Source organism: Brachyistius frenatus, unplaced genomic scaffold, assembly GCF_029030835.1.
Source record: "Brachyistius frenatus isolate BFR_SWC_R1_liver_20210118 unplaced genomic scaffold, ASM2903083v1 Contig_63, whole genome shotgun sequence".
Lineage (NCBI taxonomy): Eukaryota > Metazoa > Chordata > Actinopteri > Embiotocidae > Brachyistius > Brachyistius frenatus.
This window is the reverse complement of record NW_027210662.1, coordinates 1,672,377-1,687,148: the sequence shown is the minus strand read 5'-3', so window position 1 is coordinate 1,687,148 and position 14,772 is coordinate 1,672,377. Positions and strand designations below refer to the sequence as shown.

At 41.1% G+C, this 14,772-nt stretch overlaps 1 protein-coding gene across 1 annotated transcript in view; it reads left to right on the top strand.

Annotated features, from left to right (window-relative positions):
• The window catches only part of LOC138625563 (transmembrane protein 132D), a 273,192-nt gene that overhangs the window by 143,031 nt on the left and 115,389 nt on the right, over nucleotides 1-14,772 (top strand). Inside the window, exon 4 of the mRNA XM_069706563.1 lies at nucleotides 1,877-2,017. Coding sequence (XP_069562664.1) covers nucleotides 1,877-2,017 — 141 coding nt within the window. The remainder of the gene's footprint in view (nucleotides 1-1,876; nucleotides 2,018-14,772) is intronic.

The following is a 14,772-nucleotide window of genomic DNA, read 5'->3' as shown; positions in this document are numbered from 1 at the left end:
GTGCATAACGTTACTTATGTTAAGTTCCTTATCTTAACCCAAACTATGATCTTTCCTGAACCCTCACCAATAGTTTTTGTGCAGAACCCTAACCAAAGTGCGTTCATGTCATGTTTAACCCAAAACATGATATTTCCTTAATATTAACCTCATGGTTTTTGGTTTTCACGCTTAGGCGAGGCAAAATGTGACACTGACAAGGTGTCCTCTAGTGGATTAACAGTTGTATGACGTGGTATGAAATTGGTTTGGCACGCTGGACCTAAAAATAAAAATTTCTTGAAAATCAGTGTGGTTTTTTTTTCCAACTTCACACACTTCATTTTCCCTGATTTCTCCTGTAGCACATAACACACAAAATGGTCAACCAGGGAACATTTTATTTTCCATAAACCAAGAAAAATTACTTCAGAGTGAAGCAGAATAAAAAGTAGGTTTTCAAGTTTTCACAAGAGGATCTTTCCTCTGTGCTAAAAAAAGGCCCTTGTTTGTTTGTTATGATTGTTATGAACACATACACAGGTGCATATATACATACACACTCACAAACATATGTACAGAGCTTGTCAAGGGACAAGCATGACATATTTGCAGGATGTTTTTGGCAAGACATGAAGCAAGACAAACACAAGAAAGTAATAATGAGAAAGCAGACAAAGAGCATTAGCAGGTTTTTTTTCTCTTCTGTGTGTAGAGGAAAAACTTTGTTATAGAATGTGTTGGTATTTGTTGTTTGCCAGAGACTATTGTATGCATGTTAATAAGAGAAGGAGTAAACAAGCTTGTGTGTGCCCATAAAGTGTGTTAATAAACTGAGGGAGGGTCTCATCAAGGTGATGAATAGAACAAAACACACCGGGACGGATTAGAGAGAGAGGGAAAGAGGGATTGAAAGAAAATAAAGAGATTAACTATAGTATGCCTTGAGTTGGAAGGATTGAGGAGGGGCAGACGGAGGGATGGAGCAAGGTGTGTAGGGAAGGAAGGAAGGGAAACCACAGAGGTATGGATGAAAGGCAGAAAAGAGTCTTGAAGAGGAGGTGAGGAAAAAAGAGAGGAGATGAAAGAGGTAGGGAAAATAAAAGAGAGAGCAGCGAGGGAATGACGAAGGAGGAGAGAGGAGGACATCTGGGAAAGAAGGAGGGGAGGAATAGGGAAGATGGGAAGGAAAGGAAGGGAGGAAATCATCCAGATTAAAGGAAAATCTGGATGAAACAGAAGGAAGTGGGGTAACAAGGAAGACAGGACTGAGAAAAAAAAATGGTGAAGGGAGAGAATGAGACACAATAACTGAGGAAGAGGAAAATAAATATGAAGTGAAGATAGGCCGAACGTGAGAAGGCTAAATATTTGAGAAAAAAACAAAGTGGAGAAATGCGTGCTGTTGAGAGGAAGATGGTGTAGGAAATAAAAACAGAAACATATCATATCACTATAAAATTGGTCATTCTTTTTCTTTTCTTATCAAAACAATTGCATTTTATGTATTAGATATAATATTCACCTCAGGATACATTTGATTCCTCCTGCACCCAGCAATTATTCTGCTCGAAATGTTAACTTTCTCCTGTCACTCCTTTATCTTCTCTCACCAAAACATACCGTGGGAGGTGGCACCGTGCTGCGTGGATCAATTTTAGAAGACGTTTTATACAAAGAGCGAATGGCACATATCAGAGATTAAAGAAAATCAGTGAGAAAATCGAGGGCAGGGAAATTCCAGGCAAAGCAGATTTCAATTTTAAGCAAATTCCCCTCTTAACTGTCACTGTGACAACTCGGCTTTCTCTCCTCTTTTGTTTATAATGGGTGTGTGTGAACTTCAGGTTAACATCACTTTCTCTTTTCCTCTCTCTTTTGTCTTTCTTCTCTCCAGGGTGTGGTTCCAGTCAGGCATCAACTTCCTGGCTGTGAAACCCAGCAACCTCGTCGCGTGGGAGATCAAACAGGAAATGGCACCAGGAAGCAGTTCGTTGGCAGTGATGTGTCAGAGAAAGGCCTCCTCCACAGCAGAGAGGTAGGACTGGAGCTCTCATATCTCTACTCCTTTTATTTTTTCCAACAGCTTCCTCTGTCATCCAGCAGCTGGTTAGTTTATTCTCTGTGTACAGAGTATTTGTGGGTGCATAAAATGTGTGAAAGGGTCTTTGATTTTTCTGCTTCAAAGCCATAACAATGTTTGTGCCCTACATTTGTTAATTTGAGAGCTTGGTTGTTGTTTTTTACAGTGACAGCTCCTATGAAGTAAGAACTGTCAGCTAATTAAAAGATAAAGTCAATGCAAGGTAATTTTTGTGATGAAAAAACAAAAATCGAATTTATATATCATTCGCAGTAGATGGGTGGGATTTTACGAGGTGTGATCAAAAAGTTTTGAGACTGTTCCTGTTGCGCATGAACGCACCACAGTAACATGCATGGAGCAGACGGAAGCTGTTATTTTTGTGATTAAGTATTCCATGTCCGGTTGCTTGATCGACATCAGCACCTGAGTTTCATGAGTTTTGTGAACACTGGTACTTGAGCATTTCATCACGGGCCTGAAACTTTAGCTGAGCGCTGACATCAAATTTGGTGACAAACTGAGAAGATTGGCAACAGAGACCCTTGAAATGCTTCAGAAAATAATAAAGCAATGAGCCGGGCGAGGTGTTTTAAATGACATTCATGTTTCAACAGGGGCATATTGTCACTGTCCAAGACTGAAGAAGGTGCTTCAGGTTAGGAGCGCAACCCGGTGGGTTTACTTTGACATTCGCTGTATTGTGCACCATGAATTCATTCCCCAGGGTCAGACTGTCAACACTGAGGTCTGCTGTGTCGTTTTGAGGAAAAACATTTGGCACAAACAATCTAAAATGTGATGCAATGGCACTTGGGTTGTCAATCGACATGGCATGTCTGCTCACGGCGCCTTGATAATGGGAGTTTATTGCCCACAATAACACAGTCATCACTTCCCACCACCCCTACTTGCCAGATTAGGAACAATTTTATTCCAAATTTGATGTGCGCTCTCTGCTCAAGTTTCAGGCCCATGGTGAAGTCACAGTTGCGCACGTACCAGTGGTTAAAAGAAACGTGTGTAAATCAGGTGCTGATGTTGATCATAATACAACTTACAATACTTACAACCATACTTACTCACAAAACTTATTTCTTCCCACTGGTCCATGTGCATTATATATACGTTGTAGTTTACAAGGTTGGATGGCTCCCTTAGATTGATTCTTGTTTTCCTTTTGATACAGATTTTTACAAGCCATCTTTGAATCCAGATTCAGAAATTATTGAATACTGAAGACAAAGTAATTGCAATATAGTGTAAAGGAAAAGCCTTGTTTATTGCCTGTTGACTTATTGACTGTCTGTTTGACCCTTGAACTCCAACCTCTACCCTATCGCCTTCGAGATGTGTGTGTGTGTGTGTGTGAAGGAGTTTTGAATTTATAGACTGAGGCTAAAGTGTTACAAGCATCATTTTATCTTCAATACACACACTGTATGTCTGTAGTAAACAAAGGCACACACATGGTGGGCTGACAGGTGGCTGTGGAAGAAATTGATGCACATGTCATGTTAAACTTGCCATTAACCTGGTAGGTTGGTTCTGTTTGCCTTTATGTGTGAGTATGTAGTTTGTGTCAACGGGGTAAAACCAGTGGCAGCAGAGTAAATACACCCTGGCTTTTATTTTGTTGCTAATGCAGCAGTCAATTAGTGCTTGATCCCAGCACACAGTTCGGGTGAATTTGTCGTTGCATAGAAAATAACAAAAACAGATTAAACATAATCAGCGTGGGTGAGCTATAAAACCCCACAGTGGTGAGAAAAATGTCACACTTAAAAAAATAAAGATAGCAGATGCTAACTGGGTGGTGATTCAGTGACTCTGCACTAAAAGTAATGGTACAAAAACAGCACAGCATAATTAACAAGTATGGTAAGGAAAATAAAATCAGGCCCCAGTGCAGAAAATACCACAAATTGAATTTACATACTGATGCAACTCATAGTCAAAGCTTGTATTCCAAATTAAGATCATCATAGTTTAAGAAAAACACAAACTCTAAGACTGACAGCTTGAAAAAGAAACACAGTGTGGCTTATTATAGTTATTTAGTCAATGATACATCTTCAAAGGGAAAATAATGATGATGGATGTATCTCAGTGCTTGTTTTTACATGACATTTTGGGATAATACTATAACTACATGTGAAGTTTTAACTTAAAATAGAATATGCTAAATGACACGCTGTGTCAGGATCTCCGCCCGTCCCTGTTTGTCGTTCCCTCTGTCTCCCCGATCACCCTTTTCCTCATGTTTTCTGTCTTCGCCCCACGACCACACTGCTTTCAGCTGGCACAGCTGGTTCTCATTCCAGTAATCACCACCTGGCATTATATCAACCCCCGATCCTACACTCCACATGCATAAGTCCATCCGATCATCTCATCTGTCCTCCCTGTGTGCCAGTCTGCCTGCTACCCATGTGTTCCAACTCCATGGCATACCAGGGGGACATTGTCTCGGACCGTGGCCCCCAGTTCACCTCGCAGGTCTGAAAGGCGTTCTGTCTTGCCCTCAGGGCCAGCCCCTCCTCCGGCTTCCACCCACAGTCCAACGGACAAACTGAGCGGATGAATCAGGAGCTAGAGGCCATCTTCCGTTGTGTCACTGCGTCAAAGCCTTTATCGTGGAGCTCCCTACTCGCGTGGGCGGAGTATGTTCACAATAGCCACACCTCCTCTGCCACCGGAATGTCACCTTCTGAAGCCTCCCTAGGCTACCAACTCCCCCTGTTTCCATGCCAGGAGTCTGAGAACGCAGTCCCATCCGTGCAATGCAACCTTCGCTGCAGCCGAAAGACGTGGAGAAACACTCAGGCTGCCCTGCTTCGTACGTCACACCAAAACAAACGCCTGGTGGATCCTCGCCACACTCCCGTCCCCGTTTACTGCCCTGGCCAACAGGTTTGGCTCTCCAACCGGGACATTCCCCTCCGCACGGAGGTCCATTCCCCGTTTTGGAGGTCATCAACCCCATTGCCATCAAGCTCAAGCTCTCTGACTCTGAGAATCCACCCGGTGTTCCATGTATCCCTCCTGAAGCCCGTAGCCTCCAGTCCCTGTTTGTCGTTCCCTCATGTTTCCTGTCTTCTCCCCTGTTTGTTTTTGTCTGTCGTGTGTTACATGTTCTGGTCTGTGTCTGGAGGGTGTGGATTCATTCCACTGGCCGCCTCCCGTCACCTCCCACTACCACACCTCTTTCAGCTGGCACAGCTGGTTCTCTTTCCAGTAATCACCACCTGGCAGTATATCAACCCCGGTCCTACACTCCACCTGCGTCAGTCCGTCCGATCATCTCACCTGTCCTACCTGTGTGCCAGTCTGCCTGTAACCCTGTGGTACATACCTGTCACACAGTCAACCCTGCACGCTGTTCTGTGTGTTTGCGTTTGGGTCCGTTTTCCAACACCACCACATGACACACTGATCACTGTCTAAAATCATGACACAATATACTAATCTGTTCAATCAGTTTACCAAAGCCACACAAGGTTGTTTAATGTATTTATGTACCAAAGTTCTGCAGCAGCACTTCTGTGTTTAATAAAATATTTAAAGAGTCAATGTTAAGCCCAAAAAAAACGTAAAGACTAATTTCAGCAAATACCAAAATCTAAATTACCAGCTTTATCCAACCACCAAAATACTGAGTCCTGCTCTCCTGGATGCCCTGTTCATAATCAGAGTTACACACATTTCTGTTTAGAAGCTGCTCAGTCCGACCACAGTCTGATCTGGCGACAAAACTTACAGTAAAATAAAGTCAAACCATAAAACAGTTATATCTTTGCTTTTTTTTTTTTTTTCTGTGTGTGTGTGATTGCTAAGTGTTTCTGAATGTGTGTCTACATGCACATTTGTTTATGCAGTGAGTGAAATGCAAACCAGACAACAAATGCAAACACATATTCACACACATTGCTCAGAGGGAAAATACTGGTTGTGAGATCCACCATGTTGCCACATAGAATACAACACATACAGGGTGTGTTTGTGAATGTGTTGTTGTCAGACAAAGTCAACTGGGAGCTGTGTTAGCCATGGGTGAATGGAAAGGGATTTGACCAGAAAGTAATGTTGCAGGATATGGATACAGATCTCTTTAGCTTCTCTCTCTTCATCTTATGTCTCGTGCTCTTTTTGATGTCCTTCTTCACTACCTCTATCTGCCCATCCATTTCTTATTCTCTGTCCCTCCCCTACACTCTTCCTTCCTCCTCTTCTCTTTGTGTGAGAGCAGTACTGATGAATGACTTGCCATTCCATGAAACTATTATTGCAAGGCCCCAGCTTAATTAGCACCACTTAGCTAGCCGTTAACCACGTCCAGCCTTAACTGATGGACAGCAGCAGCAGCAACAAATAATCCAAATGTGGCAGTGATGGAAATAAAAGTGATGACACAACAGCTTTGAGCTTTCAAATTAAGAGCAGTTAAACGTTTTTATAAGATTTTTTTTTTTTTTTTTTTTTTTACATTGGACCTGGTTTCTTTGTACAGTGAGGTACAGTTTGTACATAGTTTATTTTCTTATCTAACTATGTGACCACTTCTATGTCCCAAATTATTGTGCAGTGCCTGTCAAGTTTTCAATTTTCCAACAGCACATAATGTGTATGGTTCTGAATGATTATGGTGGAAGACTTACCATCAAAATTCATAGCAGCTGCATCTGTCTCCCCAGCTGTTGCTGCTATCATTCGGCCTCTTATCGACTTTTTAATGTGTCTGACAAACCTGTTGCATTCGTCACTTTTTCTGTCCTGTTTAACTGCTTAACTCAAATACATCTTTTGCATTTACACACAGTACATTTCACTTTTAATGCTAAAGGAGAAAAGACAGTTAGGATGAGGCCTAACTGATGAGTGGTGAAACACTGAAGGCGTTTGATGAATTTTAGGATGTGCCAGCAATGGTAACCTCAAGGCAAAGAAGTTATTTTCCTGCCTTGTTGTCATCCATCATGAAGGTGTTTGGTGTTGAGGTGGTGGTGGCTCTAAATGGCTGCTTATTTTCTTGAGCTTTGGCACATATCTATTTGTGATAGCGGCACATTTTGTTCCTCTAAATTATTTAATTTATATTTGCCCTAAAGGAATGCAAAATATTCAAAGTGATGTCAGAAAGTGATGCCTTAAAAAACAGATTATAACATGACTCTCAAAGACTTCACAATACAATCACAGATGCCAGCACATGCGTATTCACGTCTGCTTATGCTCCTGCCGCCTTCAAAGTGATAGTGTAAACAAATTTGCCTCAAAGCTCAGATTATGATTCGGAAAGTACGAACACACACATGTTTTGATGCGCACATGCATAAATGCACAGGCCTATAGGAGAACACACACACACACACACACAGGAATCAGGACTGATTCAAAGCAGTAATTCCCTTTAACATCCCAAAGGAAACTGCATTAAAAGCTGTAGGAGGGAATAAAGCAGACATGTTTTACTACGCACACACACACACACACACACACACACACACACACACACATACAGTATCAACAGACTATTGCAAGCATACAAGAGGCAAGAACACAGGCTTTTATCAGTGATTGTGTGGGCGGGATGGCTAATTACAAGAGCTGATGTGTATTAATCTCTAATGAGATATTACTGTTTGGAACACGAAATTGTGAGTGTGCTTTTTTTTTATGAATGAGAGGGTGGGAATGATTACTGCCTCTGACAATTAATCTTGTGAATTGATTCATGTTACCTATTGTTCCTCTGATTTAATACGATCTGACATGATACAGTGTTTCAGTGTGTTAGCGTAAGAGGAAGCGTGTGGTGAGTGGATGCAGTAATTAGAACAGGAGCGTAGGGTTTGCTCAATGTGTAGTTGTGTTCTTGTGCGAGATTGTGCACGTGTTAATAGTTGTGTGTCTCTGAGATAGGTGTATGTATGCAGTTTTACTTATATCGTTTTTTTGAATATATTGTAGCGTCCCTGCTTAAGGAAGCTGCCAGGCGGTACTTGGTTTTCTGGAACTTTATTTGGAACAATACGCAGGCTACTGTGGGCCGTAGCCAACGGCAACATCACGGCTAATTCTTACCGGTAGCTCTACACAGCATGTCTTCGTCGCACACACACTTGAACTACTCTCACAACAAGCAAGAGGACTCATCTTCATCATCAACAGGACCCATCCCCCCCATAGTTCCTGGCCAATCACAGGTGGCTGTCCCACCCTGCTCACCGTCATAGGTACAGGAATGACTGACAGGTCTCACAGCTTATCTAAATACAGCGACAACAAGCGTGAACACCTTAACATTTTGAACAGTTAACCTAACATGTCACCCAGGCCGTTACTATATGTTTGTAGGCTGAGAGTATCTGAAACCAAAAAATGAACTCAATGGTTGATTATGATGACTGTAATTACTGTTCCACCACCTCAATTATTTTTTCATAAAAGCATCATTTTCACACAGAGGTTTGGATCAAAGCTCTTACAGCTCTCTCTTTTTTTTTTTTTTCCCATTATTGATTTTGATCATACAGTAATTATTCATGATTTGTTTATTTCTCACTCCTTGACAACTCTGATATCATTTAGCTGTAATCACATACGGCCGTCATCTTGGCTTATTGACTCTATGCTTAGTTCTGCCTCCCTGCCTATAGGCCTGTGTCTATCAGTGCACTGAAAAGTAAAATATAATGAGATTTTTAGATGCATGTGTGTGTGTGTGTGTGTGTGTGTGTGTGTGTGTGTGTGTGTGTGTGTGGAATTTTGATTATCATTTCTTCATATTGTTAATATTCTTACCATTATAATATATTTTTATACGATGTAATTTTGTGATGTTTATTCATGGTAAATCAATGTTTTTGTGTTTGTCATTTTCTATTTAGAGTTGCAAAAGCAGTCGACTCGACCTTTTTAAATGTTCAATGTTGTTACTGATACTGTTTGTCATTTTCACAGAATCTCTCCACTATTATCTCATTTAGAAAAATTAAAATTAAAAAAAAAAAAAAAAAATCCCCCCTCCCCACTCTGTTCGTTTTATTAGATTCAACAAGAAATAGACCAGATACAAAATGACCTTAGTTTTGTATGGTGGGTTATATGAGGAAAATGTGCCATAGTTTATGACAGGGCAGCCAGAATGGGAGCAGTGCTCTATTTAATGATCAAGATTAGATCTATAGATTAACACTGCTAATGGGCTCCATTCAATACCAGAACTGGGGTAATGCACTGTCCACACTCTATATAGCGACATGCTATTTATCTGCACGTGTGTGTGTGCACGCACTAAATAGCATTTACATTTTTCATCATTCAGAGCTATTTGCTTGTGGTGGCAGCCAAAAAGTTCAATTTAATGATTCCACAGTATTTCCTGCAGAACCATCTTTGAATATATTACACTGCATAGGCTGTACAGTTATATTAAGTAGTTTAAACACAGTACTTCAGCAAGAAAATGCAAGACTCTTTTTGTAACTTGTGACATTAAAAGAAGGTGAAACTGTATTTCGTTTTTTTTTTTTGGAGGAAGGGACAAAGCAATATCTGACAAATTCCTCACTAGTGCCAGTGTGCTTGTAAATCGCCTAAACATAACAGTTTCAGGCATGTCCAGTGGAATAATGCTCATCCCCACAAAGATGAAACTGGGTATTATTACCATACATCATTATGATTTGAATGTGTATGTTTATGTGTTCACTGACTCTTCACATGTACTTGTTATGCATATCCAATCCAATAACGCTGTCGTTGTGACTTTGAGAAATATTACAAGCAGTAGTCACATTTTATATTTAACTGGCCATCAGATCAGACAAAGTATTGATTTTGATAATTGGAAAAAATGTGAATTGCAAATCGGATCATTGGCAAGGACGATAACTGACACCTGATATATGACAAATAGAATATGCCTTTCACGACAGTTATTCATGAACCTAAGGTTCAGAAATGTGATATAAACTTTTAATAAGCTATTTAAACACAAACGGTGTTGTGTGTGTGGAAGGTACTTGCTCAGTCTTAATAGCTTTCCTTTATAATGGAATTAACTCATGCCCACTGTATTCACACAATCAAATGTTGCATAGCTTTTATTTGCACAATGGAGGTACAAGCACTCATGTCAACTTTAATGAGTCGGCTCACGTGGAGCTGACAAATTTCAGTTTTGATGCACACACACATGCTATATCATACAAATATGCTACGAGCCTGTTCCCCTTTGGATGACTACCGCATGCTGATACTTCAAACTCGAATCCGTTCCTCACAAATACACACACAGGTTTTCGGATGAAAGTTTTTCATGGTTGAATCGGTTCCAATTCACAAAAGAAGAGAGAACGATGCAGGTCGTGAGGTTAAGTGTTCGACGGTTTTAGTCGTTTGTAAACACAAACTTACTTAACGGAGAGCTTTTGTTTGAGTGCTGGGAGTCTCCATGGGATACACACACACACACACACACACACACACACACACACACACACACACACACACACACACACACACACACACACACACACACACACACACACACACACACACACACACACACACACACTGCATAGACATGGGGCCAAGATGTCTGCAGTCTCAGTTGGCACACTTGGGGATTAAAGACACAGCAAGAGGGAGGAAGGATAGAAAGAGAGGGCTGTCTGCCAGCAAGTGAATGAAGAGTGAGGGAGAAGTTCTGGGAGCGTGACACTGTTTCTCTTTGTGTCCGTCCCTGGAGAGAGAAAAATGGAGAATTCCCTTCAGTTCGTTACACACATTTTCATTCATTGCAGTGTGTGCATGTGCATGTGTGTGTATATGTGGGACAGAGACAGATATTTAGATGTTTTTTGTTTTTATGAGCATGCAGAATCAGTTTGTGTGTGCTCTTCTGATACGCATTTCTCTGCCCCATCACTCGAACTGGAGACAAAGTACTTCACCCACTTTATCCTAAAGCACATAAACATACACACACAAATAAATCATTTTACCTTTCACTTTCACTTTCAGGTGGTAACATACTGTATGTCCTGAACTCAATCTTTGCTTTGACTTTGCCATACAGATCTTCTTTTTTTTTGCTCAGGTTTTGAGATATCTGTCTCTAAGATTTCTGCCTCCACTCCAAAAAAAACTTTCAAAAGCATTTTACCATCCCCAAAATGTCATAGTTACTTTGGATAAAGCACAAACCTCACTTTGAACAGTTAATGGTGAATCTTTATTTAAATACAAAGAAGCAGTAATGTGGAAATCACAAATCAATTTGCTGATTAAAATCTTTCTGTTCAGTTCAGTTCAAAGATTTTTAGCCACTGGCTGTATAATTCTTTCACGTTTGTGATCACAGCCAGCAAGTACTATAAATCGTGAACACATCACCATTTGAAGGCAGTTCAGTTTCAAAAACCATTAAGCATATCATTTAACGTAGCAGTGATGTTTAATTTCTGACCTTCGGTTTGATTCGCTCAGTGTGTTGCTTGTAAAAGCTGTTCTGTTCTTTTCACTGTTAAACTAACTTGTTATCATCTTAGCACTGTTTGTATTATCAATAGCTCTGCCGCATATTATTTGCAACAGACTTGTCAGATTATGATTTTTTTATGTGGCTTTCATGGTCATTTTAAATCCTAAATGTTTTTAAACTTGATCTATCTTGCACAATCCTAAACCCAGCTGCTTAACCAGTTCAGTTTCATCTTAATACTTCTACAGCACAACATGTACTCTGACCTTTCAGCCAATTTGAGTTTGATTAGAAAAACTCTCCAACTTAATTCATCTCTAAGCTCCAGTTTCCTGATATCTCACCTCTGTCTTTGGTTTTAAAATATGAAAGCAGTGAACACTTTTTGGGTTTGTGTCTCCAACATGATGTTCCATTTTAACAGCATTCATATATATAATTGTTGAGGATTTTTGCTTTGCCATTTCACACTTCTGCTTTTCCAAACTATCAACTTCCAGTATATTATAAAAGGATTGTATGTACTATATTTCAACAACTCCAGAATAGATTTGTCCCTGAAAAATGAAAATAATCCAAGAACACACATAAATGCACGCACGCACGCACACACACACACACACACACACACACACACACACACACACACACACACACACACACACACACACACACACACACACACACACACACACACACACACACACACACACACACACACACACACACACACACACACAGAGTCTGTGGGGTTCCTTTCACAGAAGAGCAGAGGAAATGACCCCCACAGTGGTAATAGTCTGTGTTTATCACTCTTCCTTCCCTCCCTTCTCTCTCTTTTTTTGATTGCACAAAACAAAATAGAGGCCAGAATGGTCTCTCATATATCCTGAAATAATGTATATATTCTGTTGCTTTACAGCACATTGAAGCATTACTGATAATTTGTCCTACTCTTCTGTTTCTATCTGTACTATTTTTTTCCATCTCCCTGTCTTCCCCTTGGTTGCTTGCAGATTGACTATTTTGTTTTACAATAGACTTTTTTTCTATGTCAATTCTGCCCAAGCATGTTTTGGCTTGCTAAAACTTGACAGTGTCATTGTGTCTTTGTGCCCTTCTCTCATTTTGACCCTGAAGAATAGTTTGGTCACAAACAAATATCGTATTCTCCTCACGTATATTTTGTGTGTGTAGGTTGTTTGTGTGTGTGTGTGTGTGTGTGTGTGTGTGTGTGTGTGTGTGTGTGTGTGTGTGTGTGTGTGTGTGTGTGTGTGTGTGTGTGTGTGTGTGTGTGTGTGTGTGTGTGTGTGTGTGTGTGTGTGTGGGTGGGTGGGTGTGGATGTGTGGATGATAACTGTAATGATGCCCAAAATTCAAAGCTAAGGGACATCGAGGTTGTCCCTGATGTGTGTAAGCATGGACCAAAGGCTGTGTATGAAAGTGGCCATATGGTCTGAAAAGTGAAGCCAATACAGAAGTGCCTTAAAGTCCAACACCACTAGGGGTTGGCTCCTTAAAACCCTCGGTCCAATCAGCTTCCATTCAAAAAGCATCAACTTCTCTCATGAATTACAAAGCCAATATTTTTTTTACCTTGGTCATTATATTGTCATTCTCAAATTGACTCTTTCTGATCAATGTTCGGTTGGTCCTTCTGAAAATAATTATATAATTCCTTAGATATTAGGCCTTAAATATAGGTATGTTTTGGGTTGTGCCTGGTTCGATATACAGTACATGCCTGAGATGCAGTTATGTTCCCGATATAGTTGGGTGACAGATTGTCCTCGGGTTCTCAAATACCAGATTTGAGGCTTGAAAACGGCAGTTGACAAACACATTAGATGAGATCATGGTGGGTTGCCATGTCGTGACTTATAGAAGACAGAGAAGAGGTGGGAGGAGAAAGTGTGTCTGGAGCGAATAGATTTGGGCGGAATGAAGGAAAAATACCTGTAAGTTGAAGAATAAGGGATGGAAAAAGTTGTCATTGAAGAAAAAAATCAGAAGAGGTTTAAGAGAGAGAAGTGAGGATACAGAACTAGAGAAAACTTATTTCCAAAAATCTTTCAACATCTGTTTTAAACATTTTAACACCTGCACCCCCGAGAGTTTCCTTTGGTCCAAACCACAGTGGTGTGTTCACACTGCGGGTAAACCTGCCACCTGTAAGTGAATAAACCTTCTTAAAATAAACCTGTCATCCTCCGAGACAGGACGTTTGGGACGAGGGGGTCAGCGCAATGTATTTAAGTCCTTGCAAACTTCAGCTCGGATCCATCAGTTTGTCCCTGAGCTGTGCCTTGTTTTAAGCCCTCCGGAGTTCATACAATCAACCAATTAAGAAAGTTAACCCATGCGACAGCACCATTTACAGACATCAGCTCCAATTCAAAAAGCACATATAGTCAAAAGTGGTGCCTCTACAAAAGATACTCTTGTGGTTCTCTAGGTTATGGAACATTTGATATAAATGGATCGAAGCAGTATAACTGTCAATTACAGGGGAAAAAGGACATACAGGTAGTGGGGATAAAGCGGGATCCAGTGGGATAAAGGCAGCATTTGTGTTCGTTTCGTGTGGTTTGGCGAGTGCTCCTGAGAGCCACTCTATCATCGCTCTGAGCAATGACCAGGGCTTGCTAATTAGGACTCTCAGATATGGATGGGGTTTGTGTGTACAGCCTCGCATAGCATCATTCTGTCACTCACTAAAATGACCCTGGCCACCTGAGCACACTCAGTCACTGGGCCAGACTCCCGGGCATTAACATATGCGAGCACAAACCAGCATGCAGATGGGCACACATCCTGAAACACTGGATCACAGGTTTCATCCCGACTGTAAAATCAGTACACATGAATGGTATGGGTCACACTTCATGGATGCACTCGTATCTAAACATCCTTGCGAACACACACACACTGTACTTTTCTGAATGTTTTTGTAGGCCACGCTTTAAATAACCTTCCAATCCCATCGGTTTATTCCCCTTGCTCTACTACCCACTCCGCCGCTCTTCCCCCTCCCTTCTGCCTCTCCCATTCTTCGTCTCCTCACTCACCCTCCGTGCCCCTCTTAAACCCCCCCGGGAGCCTGCGTAGCGGGATGTGTGGCTAATTAAGGCGACCTACGCGGACCCTACGTGTTCGAGTCCCTCTCCTTAGAGATGAACAGTGTCACAGAGCGAGCGGCAGTGCCGATGCTAACACTAAC